This window comes from Juglans regia, chromosome 12 (assembly GCF_001411555.2).
Source record: "Juglans regia cultivar Chandler chromosome 12, Walnut 2.0, whole genome shotgun sequence".
In the NCBI taxonomy this organism is placed as follows: domain Eukaryota; kingdom Viridiplantae; phylum Streptophyta; class Magnoliopsida; order Fagales; family Juglandaceae; genus Juglans; species Juglans regia.
This window is the reverse complement of record NC_049912.1, coordinates 26591941-26613419: the sequence shown is the minus strand read 5'-3', so window position 1 is coordinate 26613419 and position 21479 is coordinate 26591941. Positions and strand designations below refer to the sequence as shown.

General features: G+C 32.5%; 2 protein-coding genes across 3 annotated transcripts; one reads left to right on the top strand and one right to left on the bottom strand.

Annotated features, from left to right (window-relative positions):
* The first annotated feature begins 8638 nt into the window (after positions 1–8638).
* On the top strand, positions 8639–14427 carry LOC109007910 (inactive protein kinase SELMODRAFT_444075-like). Of its 2 annotated transcripts, XM_018987811.2 has the most exons (11): positions 8639–8770; positions 9226–9367; positions 9470–9694; positions 10422–10576; positions 10657–10751; positions 10933–11975; positions 12339–12499; positions 12738–12814; positions 12897–13044; positions 13278–13427; positions 13917–14427. In XM_018987811.2, exons 3-11 carry the CDS (start codon positions 9514–9516, stop codon positions 14154–14156), a joined length of 2250 nt encoding a protein of 749 aa, XP_018843356.2. In that variant the 5' UTR covers positions 8639–8770; positions 9226–9367; positions 9470–9513; the 3' UTR covers positions 14157–14427. The 2 variants fall into 2 exon arrangements, with proteins under 2 accessions (XP_018843356.2, XP_018843357.2); XM_018987812.2 differs by lacking the exons at positions 8639–8770; positions 9226–9367; positions 9470–9694 and adding an exon at positions 10206–10326.
* Positions 14428–15770: 1343 nt separating this feature from the next.
* On the bottom strand, positions 15771–17006 carry LOC109007918 (PRA1 family protein F2-like). Its single transcript, XM_018987826.2, has one exon. The coding sequence runs from the start codon at positions 16472–16474 to the stop codon at positions 15929–15931; it is 546 nt and encodes a 181-aa protein (XP_018843371.1). The 5' UTR covers positions 16475–17006; the 3' UTR covers positions 15771–15928.
* Positions 17007–21479: the final 4473 nt, after the last annotated feature.

Here is a 21479-nt window from a genome sequence, read left to right as displayed (position 1 = left end):
TTCAGAATCTTACGTTTTTCAAAAGAAAACTTGTTTGTTTTGGATTGCTCGTTAAATTGGCAACTTAGCTCAGCATGCAGCAGGCCAAGTGTTGGTATACGTGTGCATTTGTTTGTTTCTACATCTACTTGTACCTATAAATTCGATTCATGCATTCCTTACAGGCCCTCCGAAACGGTCCCCATTGTTGAGGACTAATCCCACATTGATTGTGGACAAGGTCTTGGGTATGTTTATAAGCAATGAGCAATCCTCTCTTATACAACCGATTTTATGAGATGAGTTAGGCCCATGAATTTCATCATGGTATCAGAGCCTGCCACAGGACGAATGTGGGCCTACACTATTTACCCCGTGACAAGGACTAGAAAAAATACTGACCTGCACGTGAGGGAGGGTGTTGAGGAATAATCCCACATTGACTGTGGATAAGGTCTTGGGCATGTTTATAAGCAATGAGCAATCCTCTTTTATACAACCGGTTTTATGAGATGAGTTAGGCCCATAAATTTCATCACCCATAATTGGATAGCACAAGCACGCAGGCACAGTCTTCCATTAAATTTCTCAAAGCTTGAAAAGAGCCTTACCATCTCTAATAATTTTAATAAGAAAACAACGTACTCTTTGTTTTTTAGTGTTGTATTTGTATAATAATGTTGACGTGATATTCAGTCGATCAGTGGAAAAATGACTTGTAAAACACATTCTTCAATTACCAGCGTTTGGATAATAGAATTTTTTTTATTTTTTTTGTAAGTACTAGTTTAGTGTGGATGGGTTGAGTGAATTTTAAACAAAATTTGGATTGACTATGACGTTACAAGCAATTAGACTCGATATGGGAGATCACATTCTGAAGTGGAGTGGGCCCAAGATCAGTGTTAGATCAGCGTTAGAGAAGCCCAAGACATAAGAACGTTTGAGAGAGAGAGAGAGAGCAGCAGCAGCCTGCGTTACAATGTGCTTCTTTCCCACTGATCTCTTCTGTTGTGTGCGAAATGGGCTGAACCCAACCAGCCTACAGCAATTAGACTCGATCAGGTTTCAAAACTGAACGAGTTATCTTATTTATAAGTTAGTAATGTTAAAAGAAAGTTATAGAATATATAAGTATCGTATAATTTTTTTTTAAAAAAAATTAGATTTATTATTAAATTTTTTTTATATAAATTTTATATTTACTCACTTTTTTTAAAAAAATCACACAGCACTTATCATTTCACGATTATAAATATAATTTTCAATACACTATTTATTGTAGGACCTCCTTTAATTATAAAGAGATAAAAAGACTATTTATTAGAATATGTGACATATCTTTACATCATCTACATCACTGGCGTGTCCTGGACCCCGGTGTGTCAAAATATAAACTTGCAAATATAAATTTTCATTCTCTTTATTGGCTCTCTATGAACAGCAAAGATGAAGAGATTGGAGAGTATTCACGAATAAATATTTTATCAATAATAATAATAATGATTTATTAAATTACAAAACTCTCTTTATTATAATTAGTCTCAAAATCGCATAAATTTATACATTTTGTTGTCATCAATTTATACCTATCACTTGTTGGATTAGCAAATGGGTTCCGTCCATAATTAACAAGATGTCGGAGAGAATCAATATAACCATCGAAGTGTAAATCATCTATTAGCTCTTCTTTGGACGGTCCGGATTGTCTTTTTCTGGAAACATGTTCTCCCTTGTTATGTTATTACTGTATGCATGATACTGTAATGAGTATTGCTATTCATAAGTCCATACACCACACATCAAATTTTTTTATTTTTTTAAATTTTTTTTAAATTTTTTTTATTTTATTATTCTTAAAATAATTGAATTATTATACTCATAATCTATATACCACATATTTAATAAGAGAATAAAATTAAAAAAATCATAAAAAAGATGGTATGTGGTGTATGAAACTTAGGAATAGAATTTTTCTACTGTAATAACCTTTTTGTAATGACAGTCACACCAATTTTAACTAAGCTGTAATATTAGAAATTGATAAAAACGTAATTATTTGAATGAAATATGATTTTGTAAAGTTATCTTTAAAATATTAAAAAGGTATTATCAATTTACGAAAATAACCCTATTCAAAATGTTGTTACTTTCATAATAGGGTTATTATATACTCAAATCGACGTGTATAACACATCATCTATATTATTTCAATTTTAATATTTAATTTGTAATATTTAAATTTTAAAATTAATATTTTAAATTAAATTATATCACGTAAATATTATACAATACACTAACTTGAAAATATATGTATTTTTATAATTTTATGTTCTAGACTAGGCTATTGTCGTAAAAGTCAAGACATTAACTTAAATCCAACAACTTGTCAAAAATAGAATTGTCATTGAAACCTTTATGCCCGTCCTTTGCAATCAAAGACACACAAACGAGCAATAAACGACAAACACATTCCATGTCCATACAGAACATCTGTTAATAAGATGAAATACAGTTGGGCACGACATGTTTTTTTTTTTTCGTTGTGAACAATTCAATGCTAATCAATTTGTCACCTCCCACTCATTTTTATATTAATTATTTAGATATATCAATCATAATGAAAATGAGAAGAATAATAATATTTATAATTTTAAATATATAAATTTCGCATATTTTATTTTAAAAAATTAAATAAGTCTGAAATTTATACATAAAAATAATTTTTTAATAATATATTATAATTTTTAAAATTTTTTTTATATATATTAAAATTACATCTTCACTTAAAAAAAAAAAGGGACGGAGAATAATATCATGTTTTAGGAAAATGCTTGGGAGCTCCCGCTGGAGCTCTAGTGTATTTTTTTATGTGTATTTTTTAATTCTTTTTTTTATGTAGATGTTTTTAATGATTTTAAATATTTTTAAAAAATAAAAAAATTTATAATATTATTAAATAATACTTGTTTAATCACGAAGTAAAATATAAAATATTTTTATATGATTTTTTATTTTATTTCATGATTAAGGAAGTATTTTTTAATAATTTTTTTTTTACTTCTTGATTAAGAAAGTATTTTTAATAATGTTCTAAATTTATTTTATTTTTTAAAAAATATTAAAAAAATTATATAAAAAATAACTTTAAAAAAAACATATATAAAAATACACTACAGCCCCAGCGGGAGCCCCCAGCGGGGGCTGTAGCACGATCCCATGTTTTAATGGAAAAAAATTGAGGAAACGAGGATAAATAATTGAAGCTGTTCTTATCAAAACAAAAGGAAGTTGGAAAGCTGTTCTCGTGGGCATGTCAGAGTGTCTTGTGATGGACTGGGCAGTCTGAGCTGTAGATCGGTAGCTTTAGAGACAAGAAAGGCCCAGCTGCATTTAATGAGCCAACTATCTTTAGAGGACCGATGTGTGATGGATCATCAAAATCTTTATTTTTCTTTCTGTTTTTTTATTTTTTTGGGTAAGCTTGTCTGGTCAAAATCAAGAGTATGATTTTGGCAACCCTTAAATAAGGAAGATGATTGAATTATTATCTTTTTATTATTTTTTATTTAATAATTAAGAAAGTAATTATTAATAAATTTATATATTTTTTAATTTTTTCTTAATAATTAAACATATTAAAAAAATACTTAAAAAAAGATAAAAAAAAATAAGTATATTAAATATAATAAATAGATAATAAAAAAATAATAATCCTATTATTATTCCTTATATAAATAGATTTTACTTTCCCAAAAAATAAAAGTATTTAATTTCAATTTTAGAAATGCCTATCCCAAGGTACCTAAAACTTCCAGGGTAGAAATAAATACAACTGTCATACCATACTACTCACTGCTTTCTAGGAAATTGGATAATATAGAAAAAAATTACTATTAGTTGTCCTTTCAATTTTCGTGTTTTTTATTAGTTTTAATGGTAACTGTTATGTGTATATATATACTGACAGTTGTATAACGTACAAAGTACGTTTATCTATTTATCTATTTTTTTTTTTGATAATACGTTTATCTATTTATCTAAGTGAAAATAATGTGTTTAAACAAATATAATTATTGAAAATAATGTTAAAATTATATAGAAGTTTCAGTTCTACAAATTAACTATATTTGACGGTAGAGATTAATGCATATATGTTATGTTACCTCTAACTATGCAAAAGATATAGTGAATTCGTATGAAACTAATCCATCTTCTTTGTTTGTGCTCTCCTTTCTTATTCTTTTTTAATTAGTTAAGAATATTATGAGATTTAAGTTGTGTTAAAAATTCTAATTATTTATATGGTTTTATTTTCTTACAAATATTTAACAAAACTTCATAAAATATTAATATTTTATAAATTAAAATGATTTTAAGTGTATAATATGATATTTATATTTTAAATAATTATTTTAAGTTAGTTTAAATTTGTGTTTAAACCTCTACCATTAGATCAAATATGAGGATTCAATATGAAGGATTGAGATTTAAAACTTTAAACCTAGCATTTTTCCCTCTCTCTCTCTCTCTCTCTCTCTCTCTCTCTCCTTCCCAGCCGCACGTATTCCCTCTCTCTCATCCAATCTCTTCCCTCAAGCAACCCAACGCCACCATGCGCCACCCTGCAACGTCACCGACCACCTCACTGGCTTCCCCTCACGCCGGCGACCAAACCCCACCGTTTAAGCTCCTTGGCAGTTCCTCCCTTAGTTGCACGTGAGCAACCCAAAATGGCTCTCGACGCATGGGTTCTCTACTTTTGTGCCACCGCAGCCCAGCCTCAGCTTCACCAAGCACCGTAGCCCAGCCAAAGCCCCAGCTCCTCTCATGCCCTTTCTCTTCACAGGATCCCAAATCCACCGCTGTAGGACCACCACGATGCCACCTCTAACAGCCACGATGTAGCTCCCTTGCTCTGTTGTGTGTGATTTTGTGATGATTTACGGTGATTTTGCGAGGAAGATAATTGTTGTGAGAATGTAGAGGGGCATAAGTGGAATACGAAAATGTACTATTCATTACTGTTCACAAGTACTGTTTATAATGAGATAGGCTCTTTTTAAGTATAAGGGGGATATAAAGAGATTATATGAAATAAATTTATAAATTTATGTGATTTCATAATACTCGTTAAATTAACTTTACAATAAAATTAATTTTATAATATGACATACAATATCAAACTATATCAATTTGTGAGTTTACTTTTATGTATTTGTTTAAAAATAAGTCATATAATTTTCATTTATTTAATGTTAATATTAAGAAAGAATGAGAATATAATACTAAAATATAATAAATAACACTTATCAAGTGAGAATTAATAAAACGGGACATTTTCATTATACTAATTTGTCAAACATACTCAATAAACATTATAAAAAAAATAAATTATATTCATCATCCATACATCACTCATGATTTCTTATCCTTAGCAAGTATGTAGTGTAAGGATTATGAGTAGACAAATTCAATTAGTTTAACATTAATAAAAATAAAAAAAAGTGTAGTGTGTGAAATAATGAGTAATAAAACTCTATAAAAAAAATTCATATAATACTCTCTTTACTCGAAACCTCTAAACTCAAAACATCATTAAGGAAATTAATATTCCTTGAAGGTTGTAGATGAATTATATGATTTAGAGTGAGTGAGAGATATGAACACGAAGTGAATTCTATAATATTATTCCACGTCTAATAAGAAATAACTCTTGAGTATCCTCCTATCCTATAAAGTTTGTGCCAAAATGATATAATTTAAAAGTGAAAGAAAAATAGTCACTTATAATGAGTTATTTAGCCATTATTAAATATTTAGGGGCATGTTTGGTAAATATGAAAACTTAGAAAAATTTCAAAATTTATCGTAACTTCATTTACAAATATTATTCAAATATAAAGTATTTTTCTAATTTCAAATTTTAAACATTTTCATTTAATTTTTACCAAATCATTATTTAAAAATAAAAATAAATACAAATTTTATAAATTTCAAAACAAAACGCAATAATCAATATAAATTTTACAAAATAAAAATAAAAATTATATTTAAATAATTTTTTAAGTTTTATCGACCCACTCTCACAAAACTCAATACGATACTTATTTTATAACATATTTTTATTCAATTAATTATTTCTTTCATTTTTTAAAATTCAATAAAGCATTTTATTCAAACTATTTTAATTTTATTCACAAAATTTTATAATATTTTTTAATTTAAGCATCTAAACATGCCCTTAGTTTAAGCAGAACCTCGAAGGATAGATCCAAATTCTGAAACCATGAATCATATTCCAGTCACGAAACTGGAGTCTGTTTTTTCCAACACTCTGACTCTACCAGTCAACAAAATCAGGTCTTTGTTTATATTAGATATACTACTGGGATTTAAAAAATAAATAAAAAACGCTATCGTTTTGAAAACAGGATTTAACTTTAATTATAAAAAATTATTAGTGTCTGACGAGCTTATGAAATTGAGGGTCCTTGTCCCCATTTAATAAATCCAACTAAAAGACAAAGAGAACTTTCGGACGAGCTTGCGTGCAATCAACTTAATTTAATTAATTGCTAAAGACTAAAATATAATTTACATATTAATGTAAGATAAATTAGGCAGCTGATTAGTTTGGAATGTAGCAAGATGCCGCTTCTAAAATAATCGACTTCACTTCGAAAAGTCAAGTTCCGCGCACCCTCACACAAATATTTAAGAAAAATAATTTAACTACATTTTATTTTATTTTATTTTTATAAATTAATATTTAATATATTAAATTATAAAATCTTTTACACGCATATGGTACTCGTTCTCATTTAGTTTTGTTGTATATATAATTTTGTAATAATTGGAGCAATTCCTTCCTGAGAATTCGAATAAGAATTTTTTTATTCATAATCTTTATACACTATATATTATATATTTTTTTTATTTTTTTAAAAATTATTATTAATTTTATTTATTTTAAGTTAATTAAATTTTTTTATTTATAATTCATATACTGTACATTTGATAAAACTAACAACTCGAATACTTCATTCACGTGAATTTAAATAAAGAGTCGGATGGCACCATCATTTAACAATCTCAACTTTAAAAAAATAATTTTGTTATTCATCATCTTTATATATTATATATCACATATTTTTTTTTTTAATTTTATTATTCTTAAATTAATTGAGTTTAGTGTGGTTTGTTACGAGAATCACAAGTAAAATAAAAATTAAAAAAAAATCGTACGGTCGATAAAAATATTTTAACTGACACGTTCCCAGATATGTTTTTGTCTCCCTTGTTAACTAATTAGCAAGCTAATACATAAGACAAAAAAACTATTTCATTTCGTGAAATTAGCATTAAATTAGTGTTCATAAAACAACGTGAAAGCGGCGAAGTCCTCGAAACGCACGGAGCAATCAAGTGTTTCGCAGGTTCGAAAGCTGTAGGATCCTGAGCACGTGTCAGCGACCGAAACGCCGTCGTTAAGTCGCAGTCCCCTTGCAGAGGAGATAAATGATAAATCAGGGTTACATGGGGGGAGTCTAGGGAAACAGCAGGCGGCCTATGGGGTTTTGCGTTGGGAGGTGACGGAGTAAACATTCGCGTGGGGGAAACGGGTGAACGTGACAGGTAAGGTTATGGTTGGGGGTGACTGGCGAACGAACGATTATCTAACCCCAGACGGCGATGGCTAACGGTGGTGGGGCAGATCTGTGGTACTATCCATCAAACTGTAGTTGGAGGTGGGCATGGTGGCGCCAGGAATGCTATTGTGAGCGGTGTGGCGTATGGTTGAGAGTTTTTACATGTACTGGCATTTATGCAAATTGAACGTTGGGAGATCACAACGGGTTTGCGAAAGGGCATGTTTCAGGTGTTATTTACGATTGTGGGATTTTGATTTTGGGCCTGTGCGCTGAAGACGGGTTTTGCAAAGGAAAGCATTGAGTGCTTCTCGTAGAATTTTTTTATTTATTTTTAATTATGTGAGGGGTCGAATCCAAGATTTCTATCTTGGAGGTTAGTGCATGTCATCAGATCATATGTCTTCAACAACTAATAAAAATTTGAAGTCACGTAGAATTTATAAATTATTTTTATAAAATTTATTTATTAAAAATATTTATTTTTACCTTTTAATAATACTATTGAATAGTAGTACAAAATTTAAAAAAAAAATATTTATAATCGCGAATGGTACAATTATCGCATAATTATTTTAAAAAAATATATAAAATATGAAATTCACATAAAAAAATTATTTTTATAATAATAAATTCTATTTATTTTTAAAATAATTACACGATAGATACATAATTTATTATTATATGTAAAATTACTCTTTTAAAAATTGAAGGTGATATATATTTATAATTTTATACCATTCTTTAATTTGAAATAAAAGTATATCGGGCTGAACTTTTTTACCTTTCCGTCGAAAGCCAGATATTCCTCAGCCGCGCCAGCACAATTTTCAAATCTGAAATATCCGAGATAAAATCCAAAACCAGGGGTATTGATATACTAGTCAAGAGTAACCCAACTTGGGGGATCCACAGAGAAATCAGCGGAACCCAAGTGACAGTGAGTCTGTGACTCATTTTGCAGGTACAGATAATAAGAGGTGCATATATTTGTGTGCATGTAGTGGTGGGGGTCATGGATTCTCTCTCTCGCTTTCTCTCTCCTCTCTCTCTCTGGCTTTCAAATTCAATCTTTCTTGCTATAGTACGTGTTTGCGTTCTGCTCTGATCTGACGTGAAAGAAGGAGTAGAAGAAAACAGTATAACTATCTCTTCTTTGTGTGTTTTTTTCTTCACGTTTTCTTCTTGATTGGTACTCTTTTTACATGTACATTTTTCTTAGCCGATAAATTTTAAAGGCTTTGCTGCTAAATGTGTGTGTGTATTCAGTAGTGGAATCTTTGGCCTACGTTTTCTTAATTTCGTTTCCAGGGGAAAAAAAACAATCCGAGTTGCATCCTAATTCTGACAGCTTACTTTACCCTTTATAGCTGTGTGTCTCACCGTTTTGACCAATTGATTTGAACGCTCGCCGGACTTCTACTTTCACAGTTGTGTCGTCTTGTGTTTTGTATCGGTTTGCATACCAGTGTTTTGATTCTCTTACCTTCGAGGCTTCAATCCTGGTTCTTTCTTTTTGAGCGAAAAGGGTAACTAGATCCAATGACGACATTACCATTTTGAGAATTTTTATTCCAACATTTCACTGGTTCAGCGCAGGGAAAAGTGACGTGAGGAGGGGGGTTTACAAAAGGGATTCGTGTGAAACGGTGAAAAGGGTCTTGTCATTTGTTGATCTGCTAGTTCGGAATGGAACGATGAGCATGTCGTTCGTACATGTCTTGGAACCCAACATGGTGGGGGCAGAGTAATAATGCTTGTGGTTTTGTTCGTGTCGCTTTACTCGTGCTGATGTGCTTCCGTCCTTGTATTGAAATGGTTCTGATGGGTTTTAACAGTTGGATCGGTTGAACAAAAAGGTTTCTTCGTAATTGTGTTGTCCATGAGTCAAGAACAGAAGAGAGGGAAGCAGGAGAAAGGCTCGGATGGAGCTGAGAAGGTTGTCGTTGCGGTTAAGGCATCGAAGGAAATTCCCAAGACAGCTCTGGTGTGGGCCTTGACCCATGTTGTTCAACCCGGGGACTGTATTACATTGGTTGTGGTTGTCCCTTCGCAAAGTTCCGGTATGTTCCTTGCCTCCTTTTGATTTGTACTCCTTTTCTTATCAAATTTCAGTAATTGCTAGTGATGGATATGTTAATGCCTGTTATTGGAATATTTTTTCATAATCGGTTTGGCACCTTTATTATAATTGGTGCTTGGCACCTTTATTATAATTGGTGCTTTCCTTTTATTCCTTTCCTTCTATGTTTCTGAGGATGTTAATCTTTATGTTGATTCCTCTCGACTCTATTTTGGTTTAATGTTTGGTTTTCTGGAAAAGTAATTCGCATTTTCCACACTGCTGGTCAACGTTGCTACTATTGGATCACTTTCAATTAATGTCAACGAATATGATACCTATTCTGTTTCTTGGGTTGTTGGGGCTGGATTTCCTTGCCTGGCCCAGAACTTATTGCAGTTTATGATGATCACGTGAACCTTGGGTCCTGCCTCCTCTACACTGCAATTATAGTTTGCTTTCGGGAAACGAAAAATGTTTTGACATGTCCTACCTGCAGATCTTGCTTTCTGCCTTGGAGGGTTTTGATATAAGTAATTAAACCCATCATTCGTTTGGCTAGTAGAGTTATTATATTAATGGTGGTTTGGGGAACCCGTTGTCACACTGAAACCTTGGGTTTCAATTTTCAAGGTCCAGAAATTCCTGCGAGTTCTTTTTCATTTTCCAACTTTTCTGACTTATAGATAAACGCCAACTGACAAGTTTTTTTTGCCACAATTCTTCAGGAAGAAAAATATGGGTTTTCCCCAGATTTACTGGGGACTGTGCCGGTGGTCACAGGAAATCTCATTCTATGTCAAGTTCAGAGCAGAACTGTGACATTACAGATTCTTTCTCCCAAATGATCCTTCAACTTCATGATGTTTATAATCCGAATAAGGTAATATCTATTTCGAATCTTCAAAAATTTGCTTCTCCGGGTGTCAATTCCATGTTTCTCATACTGATTCTGTTTTGAAGATAAATGTCACGATAAAAATTGTTTCTGGATCACCTTGCGGTGCAGTGGCTGCAGAGGCCAAAAGAGCTCAAGCCAGTTGGGTTGTACTAGACAAGTAATATTTTATTTCCTTTTTTACTTTTTTCACATTCTAATTCAGCCTATATGTCTAAGCTTCCGAGGGGCTTGAGGTCTTTCATTAGTTCTTTCCTTTTGATATCTTGAGATAGAATTTATATTCTTACTTTTCATTCTGTATTTTGGCCTGTCAAATTCAATCAACTCTTTTTGAACAGACAGCTCAAGCATGAGGAAAAACGATGCATGGAAGAGTTGCAGTGCAACATTGTGGTTATGAAGCGTTCCCAGCCAAAAGTACTTCGCTTGAATTTGGTTGGATCACTTAAGAAACAGCCTGAAATAGCCCGTCCTTCACCTTCTGAGCTAGATGAAGCATCTAAAAAACATTCTAAAAGGAAGAATGATTCCTTAAATTCTATTCGAGGGCCATTCGTGACTCCAACTAGTAGTCCAGAGCTAGGGACACCTTTTACAGCCACTGAAGCTGGAGCTTCATCAGTTTCAAGCTCAGATCCAGGAACTTCACCATTTTTCATCTCAGCAATGAATGGAGATCTTAATAAAGATGATTCACTAGTCATTAAACAAAACCAAGATCCCAGTGATACCAATTCAGACACAGACAGTGACCATTTATCTTCCTCTTCATCAAGTTTAAGGTTCCAGCCGTGGATGGCTGAATTTCTAAGTTCTAATCTTCAACCATCACAACACATAGATGGAAGCTCAAAGAGACATATTGATGAGCCTCAAACATCAAAATCCAAAGCTTTAATAGAGAAGTTCGCAAAACTTGATGGAGAAGCTGAAATTGGAATGCTGAACTATGGAACTGACATAGACTTCAGTGGAAATGTGAGAGAAGCAGTATCCTTATCAAGAAATGCGCCTCTTGGCCCCCCTCCATTGTGTTCTATATGTCAACACAAGGCACCTGTGTTTGGAAAACCTCCAAGGTGGTTTAGCTATGCTGAACTGGAGCTTGCTACCGGTGGATTTTCACAAGCCAATTTCTTGGCAGAAGGAGGTTTTGGATCTGTTCATAGAGGTGTATTACCTGATGGCCAGGCAGTTGCTGTCAAGCAACACAAATTGGCTAGTTCTCAGGGGGATCTTGAATTTTGCTCAGAAGTAGAAGTTCTGAGCTGTGCTCAGCACCGAAATGTTGTCATGCTAATTGGGTTCTGTATTGAGGACAGAAGAAGGTTGCTGGTATATGAATATATATGCAATGGGTCACTGGATTCTCATCTATATGGTAATTTTATTGGGGGGGGAAGGTCAACTTGAGACTGTAATGCTATTTCATTTACTGAAATATTTTTCTTTTAAAACACAGCTTAAAGCGTATGAACTTTGGCAGGTACAATGTGGAACCTCTTATTATGCTGCTTCTGAACTTGATGTTGCATGTAAAGAAATCTGAACAACCTTAAAATAAATATTTCGCTTAATTGCCTTTAAGACCTACTCATTCTCTTTTTAATATAATTATTTACAGTTTTATTTACACATCATTATCATCTAAGATTTTTAGCATTAATTAGAATTAAGTTTCAGAAGTTAAATTTTTGCTAGCAACTCTAGTTGTCAATGTCATAAGGATTTGGCTTCGTTACAGGACGGCATCAAGATCCATTAGAATGGTCTGCACGGCACAAAATTGCTGTGGGAGCTGCTCGGGGGCTACGGTATCTTCATGAAGAATGCAGGGTGGGCTGCATTGTTCACCGTGACATGCGGCCAAACAACATCCTCATCACCCATGATTTTGAACCACTGGTATGTCAATTTCATATAGCCCTATCTAATTTGGAGAAAGTCAAATCTGAAGACATCGTTCTTCGCCGTAGCATCCTTAAACATCAATCAGAGCCTTTTTTTTCAAATTTTAAAGATCCCCTTGATATTGAGATGTTGCTTTAGACGTTTTTCAAGTTGTCAATTGTGTTATTACACTTTTCACCGTGTAGAGAAATTGTTTAGTGTTGTCATCTTGGTCCGACTTGTGCTTTGCAAGGTTGGGGATTTTGGCCTGGCAAGGTGGCAGCCTGATGGAGACATGGGTGTGGAAACTCGAGTAATTGGAACATTTGGGTAAGAATGACAACCTTTGTTTTTATCTTCTAATTTCCCCATTCAATTATAGAATCCCATGAGCCATTCTGCTGCACTGTAGGTACTTGGCTCCAGAATATGCAGAAAGTGGCCAAATCACAGAAAAAGCCGATGTTTACTCTTTTGGAGTTGTATTGGTGGAACTTGTTACAGGAAGAAAAGCAGTGGACCTCTACCGTCCCAAGGGCCAGCAGTGTCTAACGGAATGGGTACGGTTTATTGCATTCTAATTATTTCTCTGTTGATCCATAATGGCATGTCATGCTTTCTTGTGAGTGCATGCCTAGTAATGTAAGAAATAAACAGAAGTGCTCAGAAACATGCTAAACTCCTGACAAGTTCAACTAGAAAATTGAAATTGTAGATTTTGTGGTGGTTGCTCCAGCTGTAGGTTCTTTGGTTGATTCTTTGTGATTTACATATGCTTTTGGATTTGGTGCAGGCACGCCCATTGTTGGATGAATATGCCATTGAGGAACTTATTGATCCACAATTGGGGAATCGATATTCAGAAAATGAGGTGTATTGCATGCTGCATGCTGCATCTTTATGCATACGGAGGGATCCTTATTCTAGGCCTCGCATGTCACAGGTAGAGAGAACATTAAAAGATAACATTTATCGCTTCTTAATTTTGACTAAACACTGGGGAAAGGTAAAAAACGCAAGCATGTCATGTCGAAATCCTGTTTCTCTGGTGATGGGCAACTCATAGTTTGCAAATATCACCCAGAAGAAACACTAATCAGACGTGGATGGAAATAGGAATCAAACTAGTGGGGGCCCAAAAGGCTAGATTTTTCTTTTCTTTTCTTTTCCTTTCCTTTTGGTTTTTGAATGTTGTACGATCAGTGGGAGCCTGTTTCTTGGGAGAGAGCAGGTTCGCTGTGGGTATTTTATGGGTTTTGGGATAAATTTCAATGGGGAAGTTCATAGGTATAGGAAGAAGTCCTGTCATGAAGTGGGCTTTGAATTTCTGAAAACTTGCTTTATCTTTACAATATTTCCTTGCATACTTGCAAAGTTGAGCCAGTTGTCACTGTCATCTTTCTCTTACCTATTTTACCTTCTTGTGGTGAAGGTGCTCCGCATATTGGAAGGTGACATGGTCATGGACCCTAGTTACATGTCAACACCTGGATATGATGTAGGAAACAGGAGTGGTCGGATTTTTGCAGAGCAACAACAACAATATAGCGGTCACCTAACGAAAGAGCTAGAGGCAATAGAAGGGCTTAGCGGGAAGCTGTCTCTTGATAGTCCAAGGCCACCTTGTTGGGAGAGGAATAAGGCAAGAAGGACTTCATGTGATCATTCGTAAACAACCTCACCCCTTCATAACTATTGCCAAGTAATGGCACGCCAAATTATGTTGATCTCTCTTCTCCTTCTCCTCTCTTAATTTCTTTGTTTCTTAATCTTCTGTTTCTGTTTAGTATTTTCTTCTCCCGTTTATATTTTGGTTATGTACAGAAGGGGTAGTAGGGAATGTAGCAAGGTCTTGTAATTCTTTTGGAAATGGAGAAAATGGTCTGAAATGGCCGCGTTCAAACTTCGGTGAATGAATATGGGGTTTTGCTTTACATCAGCCATTATTCATCCTTACATCCCACACATGACAGTTTTTTTTTTTTCATTGAGTCGGGTGTTTTTCATAGGGTATGGAGTGTGAGATAGTGAATAGTAGTTGATGAGAATAATTATTCAATATATATTATCTGGAGATTATATTCTATCTCACTTCTAAACCTGTTATCTAATGTCAAATCATGAGATGACGAGAGTATGATGAGAAAATAGATGAATATATTTTTTCTATTGTCTGTGATGGTTGGCCTATGCATTATCAGAGTGGGATGTGAATGTGCAGATGACACGCAAGGCATGCACAACACATTTTTTTGTTTGTTCAGAATGAAAGGGGATGGCTCAGATGCTGGTTCACCTTTTTTTTATCATGTTGAGTAACTAACTACACGTAGCTAAGATCTTTAAAGATCATCTTTGAAATCTTCTTGTCGTAGCTTGATGTTTTAAATATCACCCTCATTTAATCAATCTGGAAAAAACAATCCCTCCAAAATAAGGGTTAGTGGATGGTTCAAAATTGAACAACATTAACTCGTTTTTATTGAAAAAGTGAGTGTCGGAGAATTCGATTACCAGACATTTCTAGTAGAAAATAAAGACAAACAACATCAAGCTCTACCACACGTTGCTCAAATCTTTGTTAAGAACCCAACTCCTTATTTGTAATAAAATGATTTGAGTAAAGATGTTGTATTAAATTTTTTTTTTAAAAAAAAATATATTATATAATTAAAATATTGTTATAATATAATTTTTATTTAAAAATTTAAAAAAAATTATAAATTTTGTTACTCATCATCTTCACACACCATACGGCATACACTAATACTTTTAAAATAAAAAAAAAATTGTTTTTGGTTTTATTTTTCTTAAATTAATTGAATTCTTCTATTCATAATTCATATTCCACATATTTGATAAGGTAAAAATAAATAAATAAAAAATAGTATGTAGAGATGATAAATAATATTTTTCTTCTGTAATGGGACCGTCGTCAAATCTTGCATAATGCATTGCTAGTGTTGTGCTTTTTTCTTTTTCTTTTTGTAAAGTTACATTTTAAAAAATAGTAATTCAATATATAACTGTGAATTGTGTAAACATCGTGTAATTATTTTAAAAAAGAGTAAAGTCTATTATTAAAAAATTAATTTTTTTTTATAAATCTCACGTTTATTCAATTTTTTCAAAATGATTACGCAGTGATTACACAAATTACGATTACAAATATAATTTCTATTTAAAAAACCTAAAAAAAAAAGAAATATATTACCCTTTGTGGCTTCCCAAAGAAGTCGGAGAAGATTTGAACCACCCCTTCAAAGCACCCAAAAAATACGTAGCATGACCAATTATACCAACAAATTTCATCGATTAAAAGTCATTAAAAAAAAACAAGAAACAGGAGTAAAACAAAAGCAAATTGGTGGAAAATTAAAGAAAATTTAAAAAAAGAAAAGAAAAAAAGAAAAAAGAAACTAGATGAAAAAGAAGCGGAATTAATTAAGTAGATCCAGTGAAGCCAGCAGCCTCTTCGTCCAAGTACAAATCGTCGGTCTTCCTCACAGCCGCGTGCACCAGTATCACCACCACTGCGATCAATAGCGCCACCAGGATATTCACCGTCGCGTGCGTCAACAACAAGAACACCACCGTCAGCACGGCCAATACAATCAGCACCACCCTGTCATCGATTGTCCGGTTGAAGACCACCAGCGGCTCATCGCGCAAGAAGTACAGGAACAGCCACACGGCCATCATTACCACGAACACGATGAGCGAGATTGGGTGCCACAACAAGCTGAGGAAAAGAATCAGCAGCGCCACGATGGCGTAGTTCATGCGGAAGAAGGCAACGTTGGTGGGGACCCTGGCTATGGCGTCGGCGACGCTGGCGGGGATGCCAAAGGAGTGGAAGTTGAACATGAGCTTCCATGGACGGCGGGTTCCGAGCCCGGTTTTTATTCTCTCTTTGGCACGCGAGATGTACTCAAGGTTTGTGGACGGTCCGGGTGGGGAAGAGGTCGGAATGGTGCCGTAGGAGGTCATGCTTGTTCCGGCCCTGAAGCTGTTCGGGAATTTGATTCTTTGTGGGGGTTAAAAAAGTAGGGAGAAAGGGGAAAGATGGATTGGGGAGAATTGTGTGAAAGGGAAACTTGGGGAGGTGGTGTGTTTAGAGAATATAATTTTGGAGTATAAATTAGGGAGAGGATATTCGGGGCTTATAAAAAGAAAGACGGGTCATGCGTGTGGTGACCGAGTGAGGTGCATTTCCCGGAGAGAAGAACAGGGGCCATCAGCCATGGAATCTGGACGTGATTTCTCTTCTTGTGGGTACACTTGGGTTCTTGAAGATCAATTATGACCAACCCAACAACGGATGGGAGAATATCAATAATGGTTAAACCCCAAATTGGGTTAGGACAACCGCAAAATTCCCAAGAAAACAGGACAAAAGTCGACAAGATCGGAAAAGCTTGATTTTACATCCATGAATGAGTTTCATCGTGTGTGCGGGAGAGGAGATTGCGGGTGTATTTTCGAGACGTGGAATGTTTATTTATGTTATTTTAATGTTATTAGGAGAATGAACACCGAACACCCCTAAATGCCACTCTCGGGGATTCTGACCCGTAGCTTTTTGTGTAGATGCCTGTTTCACCCAAATTATTTTAATATTTTTAAAAATTATAATTTTTTTTTTCAAAAAATTAGTAACTCTTAAATATTCTAATGTCTAATAAATAACTATTCCTCCATTCAACTGTATGCTTTTTACTATACTAAATTAAGACAATAAAATTAAGGAAGATTAGTTCCGGACGTGGTTATTTGGACATTGCTATTATTTTTAAGTAAAATGATAGACATACAGGCTATTTTACAACTCTTTATATAATTATATTTTAAATTAAATATATTTTTATAAAATAATTTATAAAAAAAACATAATTTTATATAAAAGTAATCTCATTTTATAACGTAATTATATAAAGAGTTGTAAAAATGATTATATGTGTATTATGAGTAGTAATAGCCTTACACTTTCTTTACTATCTAGTTATTTCTTTTTTTCTTTTACTCTTTGAATTTGGATTGAAAATCTTAGAAAATGACATTCTTTTTGAATCAATTTTTATAAAATTAAATTTATTTTTAATTAAATTACATGATTACATTGGTTCATTGAATTTATTTTCTTTTAAATTATGCAAGAATATCATATTCTGAAATTTTTAATCTATATTTAAATAGCAAAAAGAAAAAAAAAACTAACTATATAGTAAAGCAATAATAAATTAAGTGTAAGGGTATCATTGCTCGTGTATTATTATTCTATTTTGATCAATAAAAAAACTATTGAATTATATAGCTAAACAAACCAATATTCATTTACATGAGAGAATCCTAAATTTTAACATTGTTGTCGTTTAATTTATTATTTATAATAGTTTCAAAATCAAAGCCCCAACTTAGTTCTTCCACAACTTTCAAGCAATTATTGAACTGCAAAGGAGTTTATGACACTTGTAAAAAAATCGAATTTTGCTCTTGCTCTCTACGGATACAAAGCACGAGGAATCAAACTTGCATTAGAATAAAATTGCACAAAGGTGCAAATGTTTTGGATTTACTTATAAGTTATACATCCATTTTGTATTCATTTCTCAACTCTTTTATTTACATGCTAATAACAGTTATGATAGAAAGATCCCGTTTGGATTAAGAAATCATCTTAACTCACTTCATCATTACAATTTTTTAAAATTTCTAAATAAAATACAATAAACAATTCAATTTTTTCAAATCTTAATTCAATTTTTTCAAATCTCAAAACAATAATAATATTAAAAAATAATATTCTAATTATATTTTATTCAACTTTTAACTTTTATCTAAAATAATTTTATCTCATCTCACTATTCAAACGGGAGTTAGTAGATTTTTCGCCCATTCTTTCTCTACTAATTTTTAAAACAGGTTTAAAATTTACCAAATAAGAAGCATTCTAAATAGCAATTGTCTAGATGTTGTTAGTTTCTGAACTACTAATTCAGTTTTTTTTAAAGAATACGACGGAATCCTAATTTTAAATAAAATTATCACTTGAAGTGAATGAATATCTTATACAAAGAGAGCAAGGTCTCACAATAAAAATCCTATAACTCGGCTCTTAGATACAATAGAAAACTACTAATAAATAAAAAATTATTACAAACTGACATCGAAAATTAAGAATATCTATACGATTCAAAGCAAAAAGATGTATGGGTAGCTCCAAAAATGGAGGAAACATGGACTAATCGTTCATATGTTTGAGGATAAATAAGAAGAAAAATATTAGTCATCACCACGTTAATTATCATTTTCTCAATATTTTTTTATGTAATATTAAATAATCATGGTCAGTAGATAATTGAATATAATAAATAAAAACTTTAATCATTTAATATTACGAGACAACGATAAATAAAAGGAGGATGAGGTATATTAATTAAGAAATAATAACAAAATAATACTTTTATATTGGAAAGGTTGATAGTATGTGATAGGGGAGTGCACGTTCATGGGAATGATTTCCCTCGTTTTCCCCTTAAAGTATGGTCGTTGCGAAAGGGCCAAAAACTTTCCAACTAATCTTCTAACGAAGGATAGGTGGACTCTTGTGCGGAAGAGACCACGCCTCGTGGGGAAGCCAAATGAATGATAAAAGGCAACGGAAAATGTCTCTCAACCGAAAAAAATAAAAAATAAAAATAACAAAGGCGTATATCCCAAATAATAAATAGATAAATAGATAGTATTAATAGAAATGATAATAGGCGGTAAAACCGACCATATGCATGATAACAGATAGAGCAGGCGGTATAACCGACCATATACATGAAAAAGTAAATAATATATGAAAGAGATATGAAATAAACTTTTTCATTAAAAACATAATACTTACACAAAGAGACTAATTCTCAAAGGGGTTGAAGGTTGAAGACATAAGAAAAAGAAGATTGAGAGATTTTTAAAACATCTTTAATACATGATCATAATTATATTTTTTCCACCATTTGACGGAAACTTGGCGGGTTAGAAACATAATGGTTTTGAGAGATGGATGAGGTTTGATGACGTATTCCCATTTCATAATCAATTTAATTTTGTTTTGAGAAAGAATATCAGAAATGGTGAACAATAGTTTAATGCTGGTGAATTGTCATTTTGTGAAATAAAATTTCAGAAACTTTCCTAAAGGGGAAGGGGAAGGAGAAGAGGTTCGGGTCTGTAATATTCCCACCATAGTGAGAACCATTTCGGGAGTGTATTGATTTCTTATAATTTGTCAAAATAAAGTAACCATTAATGACGCAAATTTTTATTTTGTTTTAGAAACAATTTTGTCCATGCTTGCTGATAATCATAGTAATCATAATAAGGATAATCATAAGGGTGAGAGAACTGTCTTGTTAAGAAGAGATTTTTTTCTCCATTGTTCCAAAGTGAGAACCTGTTTAATAGTGACTTTATGAAAATCAATAATTAGGGATGCAGGTAGAGAATAATTGAGTCGGTATCTACTAATATGAATTCATAAAAATGCTGAGTTTTCTTAATATTTTGCAGAACATAATGCCAGTCTGGTAAAAGAAAGACATAAAGTAATTTATGGGGGTCAGACAAGTGTTGAATTTCAGATTCAATAGGAAAGACTGAGTGCCAATGAGATTTGATAATAATAGGAGATGAAGAAGGCTGAGATAATAATGGATGATTAATAATTTGGGTAGGAAAAGAGGAAGATGGAGAAACAGTTTTGGAATAGGTTGGTAATTTTAGAGAAGTTAATGGTGAAAATGAATTATAAGAGAGTCTAATATTTTGCGGTAATGACCCCAATACCATATGTGGTATTGGAGTTGCAGATGGACAGGGTGAAGGATAAGGAGGAGATGGTGACCGCACGTATGAGGATTTGGACTTTACTTTCGACTTTGAAGATGACATGATTTTCCCTGTAAGAATTCTCAGGATAGAAAATTAGGAAGAGAATTAGATTATCCTTTAATATGTTCAAGATCAAAATAAAAAATACTTAATATAGCGTGCCATCTGACAAATATTTGCTTAGCAGCAAGGTTTTTAACATCTTTAATCAAAACTTCATTGGCTGATTTACAATCTATTCTAAGTAAAAACTTTTGATTCAACAAATTATCTTAAAATTTGGAAATACATAATACGATAGCTAGAATTTCTTTTTTAATAGTACTATAATTCTTTTGGGTAGGATTCCAACATCCTGAATGGAATCGAACAATCTGTTCCAAATCAGTTGATAATTTTTGTTTTATAATTCTACCATATCTAAGATCAAATGCATCTGTTTCAACGATTTTAAAAGTATGAGGAGATGAGATTCCTAAGTATGGTAATTTATTAACATGAGCTTTAATTTGTTTTATAATATCAGTGTGTTTGTCTGTCCAAGGAGGTAGATTCTTTTTTAATCTTTTAAATAATGATTTACATAATGGCGTGAGAAATTGATAAAAATCTGCAACATAATTAAGGCTTCTTAAAAATCTCTGTAATTGATTCTTCTCTTTTATTTCATCTGGAAATTTATTTTAAAATTCTATTGCTATGCTAATTGCTGTAATAGTTCATTGATAAATCTCATATCTAAGGAATCTAATTTTATCTTGAAATAACTTTATTTTAGGTTATGAAACTACTAATCCATTTTGTTTGATGATTTGAACGAAAGTATTTAAATGTTTCCAATGTTGTTCAATGGATGAAAAAATTTTTAATACATCATCTATATAGATTATCGAAAAATGAGTAAAATGGGTAAATATCTCATTCATAATATTTTAAAATTCACTAGAAGTATTTTTTAATCCAAATGGCATAATGTTCCACTCAAAATGTCCAAAAAGAACTGTAAATGATGTTTTATAACGGTCTTTTTCAGCAATTTGAATTTGCCAAAATCCACTTTTCATATCAAAATTTGAAAATACTGTAGCATTATAAAGTCAAGATAATAAATATTTTT

Bases quoted from the DNA above. Each gene is read 5' to 3' on its own strand.
- LOC109007910 (XM_018987811.2), top strand. From the start codon at position 9,514: ATGAGTCAAGAACAGAAGAGAGGGAAGCAGGAGAAAGGCTCGGATGGA. The intron at 12,500-12,737 runs GTATGTCAATTT...GTGCTTTGCAAG, and splicing joins CCCATGATTTTGAACCACTG to GTTGGGGATTTTGGCCTGGC. The intron at 13,428-13,916 runs GTAGAGAGAACA...CTTGTGGTGAAG, and splicing joins CTAGGCCTCGCATGTCACAG to GTGCTCCGCATATTGGAAGG.
- LOC109007918 (XM_018987826.2), bottom strand. From the start codon at position 16,474: ATGACCTCCTACGGCACCATTCCGACCTCTTCCCCACCCGGACCGTCC.